Source organism: Cajanus cajan, chromosome 8, assembly GCF_000230855.2.
Source record: "Cajanus cajan strain Asha chromosome 8, NIPB_CcT2T_4, whole genome shotgun sequence".
Lineage (NCBI taxonomy): Eukaryota > Viridiplantae > Streptophyta > Magnoliopsida > Fabales > Fabaceae > Cajanus > Cajanus cajan.
This window is the reverse complement of record NC_138524.1, coordinates 6119497-6128819: the sequence shown is the minus strand read 5'-3', so window position 1 is coordinate 6128819 and position 9323 is coordinate 6119497. Positions and strand designations below refer to the sequence as shown.

The window sequence follows — 9323 nt, the reverse complement described above, 5'->3', positions numbered from 1 at the left end:
TTTTTCATGAATGTGAATAGTAATTAATATATTTTTTTAGAAATAATATATCGAACTTAAAATTCTGCTTTTATATTAAAAAAAACTCATGTAAAAGATTTATGAGATTTTTATATAAAATTAGAATTTAATTTTGATATATTATGTAAAAAATTTATATCATCGATTAATTAATAAAAAATGTAATTAAAATAATTTTACAAAAAATTAATAATCTTCAATTTTATATTAATTTATGTTTAAATACAGTATTGTTTTTTTTTTTTTTTTATTTGACAAGACTTCCCTTTCCATGTCCATTGTCTTGCCTCAAAACTTCCCTCTAAGGAGATGAATAGGATGCATTAGGGCTTTTCTCAATCCATGCACCACACAGAGCCCTCTGAATAATGTAATGGAACATTATATTACCTTAAAAGAAAATTGTTAGTCGCATGATTAGAACAAAATGCACCAATCTTCCCTCATAAATCCAATTGCTACTCTTCCATTACCCTCAAACCGCACTGATTCTCCAGCCACCACCTCTTTCATTTTCAACCACGGAAGAAGAAAATCACTGTCCAACAATTGCATTAGGAGCGAGTCCAAACAGCATAGATGGACTCTTCAGGGCATGACAGCTCTCGTCACTGGTGGAACTCGCGGAATAGGGTACCAACATTTCATTTTTCAATTTCTATTTCTCACCCTTTTCACCTCATCCTCATTTTAACTTGTGATTTTTTGTGGGGTACTGTAAAGGCACGCCATTGTGGAGGAATTGACGGGGTTTGGAGCCAGAGTGCATACTTGTGCCAGGAACGAGCACGATCTCAATAAGTGCCTTGAGAAATGGAATGCTTCGGGTTTTGAGGTCACTGGCTCAGTTTGTGATGTCTCAGTTCCTCACCAGAGGGAGGTGCTTATGCAGTCTGTTTCCTCTCTCTTCCATGGGAAACTCAACATCCTTGTAAGTTGTTGTTCCAGATCTAACATTGATAAGTAATATGATTGAAATAATGTATATAAGTGCATAACAATCTTCATTTTATAATTAGCTTTTAAGGTTAAGTCAATCCCAAACTCATCATAAAATGATTTGAGTCTATTTTAATAGTTATTGTTGGACCTATTGAACCAATTCCTTATCGAGCCATTATGAGACTATCTGCATATGTTCAATCTTGTAACTCTTGAGGGGAGGGGGTGTTTCATGTTGATAATCATGACTCTTACGTTCATTTTTCCCCATGCTATCAAGGGAGATTTAGCATTGGTTAATAATATAACTAAAATAATGTATATAAATAGGGAATAATCCTCACTGCTAGCTTTTAAGATTAAGTTAATCCCAAACTCAAATCATAAGATGATATTATAGCCTATTTTAGTAATTGTTGTTGGACTTATTAAACCACTCATTAACGAGTCATTATTAGACCACTTACATTTGTCTAACTTTGCAATGGGAGAGGGTGTGTTTCACGTTCATAATTATAACTATTGTGTTCATTTTCCCCCCAATGCTATCAAGGGTCAAAATATGCATTTTTCGTTGTTCTGGATTGCTTTGAGGTTCACTCTGGATTAGTAACCCTCTTTATTTGTAGTAACCCTATCAGTTTGATGTATAGATAAACAATGTGGGGACAAACATTCGGAAACCAATGACAGACTTCACAAGTACAGAGTATTCCACTCTTATTGATACCAATCTGGGATCCGTCTTTCATATATGCCAACTTGCATATCCACTTTTGAAAGCATCGGGAATGGGAAGTGTTGTGTTTATCTCGTCTGTTTCTGGTTTTGTCTCACTGAAGTTGATGTCTGTTCAAGGAGCTACGAAAGGTAATTTACCTTCTCAATGCTGTATTGCAGCTTGCTTAACAAGTGCTATGATGTTGAAGAGTTTATGGAATTTTGAAGATTTGTTTGTTTTCTGGTTAACAGGCGCAATAAATCAACTTACAAGAAATCTAGCTTGTGAGTGGGCAAAAGACAATATAAGGAGTAATGCGGTGGCACCTTGGTACATCAGAACTTCAATGGTAGAGCAGGTAATTTTCTTCCGTTTTATCCTGTAACCATTTGTTAGAATGAGCTGCCTATGACACTAATTAGTACCATGAATGGTATAGCAATAGCATCACTTTTTCTACATTTTTTGTTGAAAAATTTGGTTGAGTGCTTGAAAAACTTATTCTGAAACAGAACAGATTTGAAATTACTAGGAAATACACCTCCTCCCATTTTTAAATCTTCCATTCCCTTTGTAAGTTTCTATTTCAACGGAACAGAATTGATCCTACATCTTGGTACTTGGTAAATATGCATAATCTCTTTCCTTAATTCTTCCTGCTGAAGTGCCCTCTTAGGTAGATTGTAACAAGTCTATTTTCTGGTGAATTACTAAACCACCTACTTATCTTGAATCCAGTCAGTCCTCTGGAACAGTAACTCCTCCACACGCATATATTACATCTCATTGATGATTTGCATCGAAATGGCAGAAACAGAAACATAATAGATTCTTACTACCTTCCAATTATCCAAGGATAGGATTTTTAAGACACTCTTCTCATAATTGGACCATCCTGGATTTGATCAGGAATAAAAGATCAGTAAACCATCCCTAGTCCTTAACTCGTGAAAAATTGCATTTTCCTGGCATAGAAATCAATCACCTAAAATTGGTGCTGCATATTAACTTGTGAAAAATTCAAACATTAGTCAGTAGTGCTCCATTATCTGACTTTTACCCTCTTGTTTTTAGGTGCTCAGCAACAAAGACTATCTGGAAGAAGTGTACTCAAGAACTCCTCTTAGGCGCCTAGGAGATCCAGAAGAAGTCTCTTCTCTTGTTGCCTTTCTTTGCTTGCCAGCATCGTCATACATCACTGGCCAGATTATATGTATTGATGGAGGAATGTCCGTGAATGGTTTCTACCCAACAACACAGTTCTAAGAGTTGCATGCAGCTTATATCATGCACCCTCACCAATTTTCCTCTCCAACTGCCATTCATGTGGAGCATTTGGCTTGGTTCTCTACTTCTCTGTCAAATTCCAATTATTCTGAACTTTTAGGCCACACCAAAAGTCGACCAACCCCTGATAGGCACTTCCAAGATTTTGTAGTCTGCTAATGTAATTTTTTTGTGTACTAAATCACAATATATGGCCGTGCTATCTAATGGAAGATTTCCAGTAATTTTTTTAATTCATAGCTGTAACCTAAAAATTTACTGATCTACTTGGTCTTGATTTATGCCAGTTTAGACAAAAATTGTCTTTTAGGAGAAATTATTGCATAGACTCATATTAGAACATGATAATTTTTTTTCCTACATCTATATCTTCCCAAAACTCTTTTTTTCTGGGTTTCAAGGTGAAAAAAAAACAAAGAGATTGTAATAAAAATAAAGGTTACATTTTATATTTATGATCTCAAAGAGCGTTAGAATTTGTTATTTACTCTGCCTAAATAAAGTCCTTATTGTGTAACACACACAACATATGGATAGGTCCTTATTGTGTATCACACACAACATATGGATAGGTTTGATAAATATTATGCTAAGAGAATAAACACAAGTTAGATTATTAGATAATTTTTTGTTTTATATATTGTTTGGTAAATAACGAATAGTATATATAAAATAGTAATGCAAAAATTTATTATATTACTCTTTTTAATAATTGTTGATGTTTCGATCATAAGTCTTACTAGTAACTTTAATTATTAAGTGATATAAGACTTTTAAAGTAATATCAACAAATTAACATAACTTGTGAAGTATAGCAATTATTAGGAAATAATCGAGTTAGAACTGTAGCTATGAGTGTTACAGATGGTCTAATGAGAGGAATGGAAGTGATTGACACAGGAGCTCCCTTAAGTGTTCCGGTAGGCGGAGCAACTCTAGGAAAGATTATCATATTCAAAAAAATTATTTATTTTGATACTTATTAAACTATTATGATTTTATTCTTGAAAGACATCTCGATGATTAAAGAAGAAAAAATATTTATAAACTATCCGTAATATAAATTTTTAAGTAATATAAGACTTTTTAAACACACTAGAACAATTATTTTTAATGTCTCAACTTCTATAAAAAAATTTATGTATACAATGTCATTTTTTATTATTAATAGTGATGTAAAGTTTAAATTCACACATACATGTATTAATTCAAAACATAATTTTTTAATAACTATGTTGTTAAAGTATAATATTTATCAATTTTGTTAATGAATAATCTTTGAAAAAATTTAACTTTTTTAACCATATTATTTCATCCATAAAACTTAAAACCTAACGAGTTAATAACTTAAAGATAAGGTCATCATTTCATTGATTTTATTTGGTAGTTGCCATGAGGCCAAGTCAAATGTAACTTTTTTTTTTTGGTACATTGATTTATTACTTATAATTATATATAAAAAAAAGTTAAATTGTTTTTAAAAGTAAACATTATTCTGTAATCACCTATGTCATATCCAAGCAAAGGAAAACTCAATTTTGAATTGTTCCAAAATGCAACATTAGTAGAGTGGCGCTAGAAAGATTCGCAATGAAAAGTCATTAAGCTGGGATTCAGATTCCGAACAGGAAATTTAATTAATTTACCAAGGAGGTGATTTAGACGTTTAGTGAAATAGCCGTCATGATTTGAATTTAATTATAAGAAATATGAAATTATACCGATATAATTTTTTATTTATTATTACGCTGTCAGTAATTTTATATTATGTTAAAAATGAATAATAATAAAAATAATTAAACATTTATATATATTTTTAAATATATATGTATATGTATATATAACGTTAATTTAATATTACAAATAAAATATATATTAATATTTATTTTATGTATCACCAACGGTATAAAATGGGTACGAACTATTAGGTTGGCGTAATAGTTAGAATAATCCTCATTGTCATCATCATAGTAGAATTTCTATATAATAACTGGGATAATTTATAAAATTTCAAACAATTTTCTTGATTATTTTATTTTCAAAATATTTTAATATAACTTTACACTATTCAATGTTTAATCATGAATGACGACGGAGGACAAAGATAAGTATTCTTTTTTTTTTTTCAAACGTCTGCCCCACTCATTAGTCATTATCACGTCTTCTGTCTAAATACATCCTGGTTTTGTGTTTTGTTTTAGATGCATGGCTGAACAAAGATGCATAAAGAAAAGTTAGAAGGCTTCATAAACACAAATGCTTTATATAATAATCAATCACAATCATGTCATTTTTTTCATAAAGACCACTATTTTACTGATATTTATGTTAAAGTGTAAATGTTTTCATTAGATTTAGAAAAAATGTTCTTTGACGGAGTATATGCATAAATAATATCATATAATGATTAAACTTTTATAGTGAATACTTTGAGCCCACGCACTATAGAAAATTTAATTTTATGTTATAGATTATTATAAAGTAATATTATTAATTTTGTAATAAATATTTAAAAAATTATATATATATAGTGATAATCAATTAATTGATAGTATAAATTAAAATATTTACACTACATCAATCTCATATAATAATCTTACGTAAATCGAAGAGTTTGATTTTCCCATTGGCAAATTTTAAAATTGATTAGATTTTTGACGATCATTAATTACTTCTTTGTGGTCTTAGTGTCTTACACAGGTAATTTCATTATATTTTCGATTTTATAAAAAAAAAAAACAAAAAAGGAAAGAAAAAAAAAAGTGTACAATACACTCCGAACTTTTATGGATATAGTTTTATTATATTTGTATGTTGTGATTAACAAATTCTTACTGATTCATTGACATAAGCTGATTCATAAATCAGTCTTTTGATTGCTTTTGTCAATAAAAAAAAAATTATATAAGTTCCACTAACATAATATCTCCTATTCCTTCAATGGATTTTACTCTCAATATGTAAATTCATTAATTGTTAACAAAATTATTTTCTAAACTTGACATTTTTAAAAGAGAGAACGAATTTCGTTTTGCAATGTCAAAGGAAGAAAAATCTTATATAAACAAATTAATACTTAATACATTTCTGCGATTTCACATCTATCTTAATTGAACTTAAAAAAAAAATTAAAGAAATATGTCGTTACTATTTTTTTTTGAGGGGATGTTGTTAAGATTTATGTCATCTAAATTTAAATTTAATTTAATAATAATTAAACTTAGATATTTATATTAATTAATAACATAATTTTATTTTTAATTTTTTTTATAATCTTGAAGTTATTAATATATATGTTTACACTTATTAAAATATAAAAGCATCCTATCACACTGTCATCCCGTCTATATTCACATTTTTTTGTCTTTAAGATTAATATTTTTTTTGTATTTCTTGTGTATGTTAGTTGTACAAATTATTGTAAGTGTATTTTATCCTATCATTTTGTTTCCAATTTTTAAAAAAGAAAAGGTAAAGTAAAAACTAAAAAGAAGAAATGTAAAGGGAAATTTTTATTTTCAACCATGATAATCGGGGTCCACCTCATTGAAAGATATGAATAAAACAACAGCAACTTGTTTTAAAGCATGGAAAAGCAAAGAGGTTAATTATAAGCTTAAGCAGCCTACACAGAAGATATTATTGTCGTACATTTTAGAGGTTGATCCTTGATTGAAGAGAAATGGCTCAAACAAACATTAGCAGCAGGTGGTCTTTACAAGGGATGACAGCTCTCGTCACCGGTGGATCCAAAGGAATCGGGTTACTACTTACTATCTTTGCACTCATGATTTTACCTTCTTAATTTCCTTCTTCTTTCACATTTATTCATTTCATTTTTTAAACGTTAATTCTTACTACATATATTATATACTACTTATAATTTGAATGTCCATTCGTTACTCAAATTAATTACTTGTTTCACAACTATCAATTAACAACAACAGACATGTTTCTCACCATGAAACTTGTTTTGGGTAATTTCTACAAATTGCAAGCCAAACATGTTAAGTTGTATCGATCATATAGTAATAATTATACAAAATAATAGTGGGTCATGCATGAGACTTGTTTTGTTTTCTCACAAATTTTTCCTCTCATAGATATGCTATCGTGGAGGAGTTGGCACAGCTTGGGGCCATTGTACACACTTGCTCTCGGAACGAAACTCAACTCAAAGAATCCTTGCATGAATGGGCCACAAAAGGATACAAAGTTACTGGTTCGGTCTGTGACGTGGCATCTCCTGCAGACAGAGAGAATCTCATAACTAGAATCTCCTCCGAGTTTAATGGCAAACTCAATATCCTTGTGAGTAATTTATAATTTGAATGCCATCAGATTTAAGTTACTTTTCCATCCTTTTAAAAGAATATTTTTTAATTACCAATATTTTATATTTTATCATCATATTATAAATAGGTTTACATTTATGAATGGATATAGGTAAACAACGTGGGAACAAACATATGGAAAGATCTGCTGGATTACACAGAGGAAGATTTCTCATTTGTGGTGAATACGAATTTGCAATCTGCTTTCCACCTAAGCCAGCTAGCACATCCTCTCCTAAAAGCTTCCGAAGCTGCAAGCATCGTTTTCATATCCTCCATAGGTGGTGTGGTATCAATAAATTTAGGATCCGCTGTATACAGTGCAACAAAAGGTAATTAAGGAAGAGTTTAGTGAGGGTAGTAAGTAAGTAGTAACTGATAAATGTAAAATACTAAAGTGTTTATGCAAATGAACATGCAGGAGCCATGAACCAACTGACAAAAAATTTGGCATGTGAATGGGCCAAAGACAACATAAGGACTAACTGCGTTGCACCGGGAGTAATCAAAACCCCTGCAGCTACCGAGGTGATATTCTGTTATGTTATTATAGTTGACTAGTATTAAAATAGAGTTATAAGTGGCGTTTACAAGTTAATTTTATATATAAGATATTATTGTATATTTTTTAGGGCATGTTATGATTATTTATTTGCTTGCACTTTGCAGTTTCTGAAAGAGGAAAAAATTGTTGATGCTTACATTCCACGAACTCCTCTTGGACGGTTTGGAGAGGGAGAGGAGGTGGCTTCGTTGGTGGCGTTTCTGTGCTTACCTGCAGCCTCTTACATAACAGGACAGACCATTTGTGTTGATGGCGGCTTCACTGTCAATGGCCTCTATATAAGCTAGGCTTCACTCTTTTACTTAGTAATTAGTATATCAATATCTAGAATAAAGTTAATAAAAGAGTGTACTCTCTTACCTAGTTTCAATTTGTATCGTACGTTAATTAGGATGGTTGAGGGTTCCTGTTAAAAAACATTGCTTGAAATTGCATTTGTCAGCTCCCGTCTTTATAATCTCCTTAACTTTGTATGAAATTGCAATACTCCCAAAATTTTAGCATACACTCTTCACATTTATTTGGGTTTCAATGAAATATAACTCAACCCAACTAATATCCTACCGATCAAATTCAATCTACTAGTGACTCATTTATTCACTCATCCTCCTATTTTCTACTAAAATTTGTTTTTCAACCGATAATAAAAATTATTCGAAGTATAACATATTAAAAAGACGAGTTCTAATTTTAATCTAATATATGAAAAAAGCTTATTAATATCAATTATTCTTTATTTTCTATTTTTATTATATTAAATAGTTTATTTTATTTTGTGTCAATATATTTTCTAATTACTTATTAATATGGAGTGTCAGGAGAATTTAAAAAAAAAAAAGTAAGAGAGGTCACAAAATTTTAGTCGAGGTAAATAATTTAAATCAAATTGGAAGAGAAATTTGTGTTGATTTATGTGACACTCTCTATTCCACATATTTATACTTATAAATACTAATGAAACAAAAGAACTTGTCTAAGTATTTTGTTAAAAATATAAATATCCCTAAAATAATGACTAGACCAAAGTGACTACGTAAAATCAATACTTGAATTCAAGGACTAACATTGCTTCAAAAAAGGATGAAATATAAACTAAGTAAACAAAATGACAAATCTCAATCTATGAATTTCGATGTCACATCCTATTAGAGTTTCATCCATAAACATGTTAAAGCCTAAATCTCAACATTAACATTATTATCATTCTAATAACCTCTTACAAAACATACATAAGAACAATAAGTAGAGCAAAAGCGAGTGAGATATGTCTCACTCTAACTCTCAATATGAGATAAGGTCAGGAAGTCACATACATAACATATAACATATACAATTAATATTGAGAATCCAAACAATATCTCAGAGTTACTAGTAACAACAAAGACATATCAAACCACATAAGTAATTACAATTTACGCACTTGAAGACTAATAATCATATAAGGTTGTCTGAA

General features: G+C 30.2%; 2 protein-coding genes across 2 annotated transcripts; both read left to right on the top strand.

Annotated features, from left to right (window-relative positions):
- Positions 1-301: 301 nt before the first annotated feature.
- On the top strand, positions 302-3204 carry LOC145950602 (tropinone reductase homolog At5g06060-like). The gene is made up of 5 exons (XM_083061808.1): positions 302-654; positions 745-952; positions 1617-1833; positions 1936-2042; positions 2759-3204. The coding sequence occupies exons 1-5, from the start codon at positions 449-451 to the stop codon at positions 2948-2950; spliced, it is 930 nt and encodes a 309-aa protein (XP_082917934.1). The 5' UTR covers positions 302-448; the 3' UTR covers positions 2951-3204.
- Positions 3205-6556: 3352 nt separating this feature from the next.
- LOC145950603 (senescence-associated protein 13-like) lies at positions 6557-8331 on the top strand. The gene is made up of 5 exons (XM_083061809.1): positions 6557-6733; positions 7075-7282; positions 7418-7637; positions 7727-7833; positions 7975-8331. Exons 1-5 carry the CDS (start codon positions 6654-6656, stop codon positions 8155-8157), a joined length of 798 nt encoding a protein of 265 aa, XP_082917935.1. The 5' UTR covers positions 6557-6653; the 3' UTR covers positions 8158-8331.
- Positions 8332-9323: the final 992 nt, after the last annotated feature.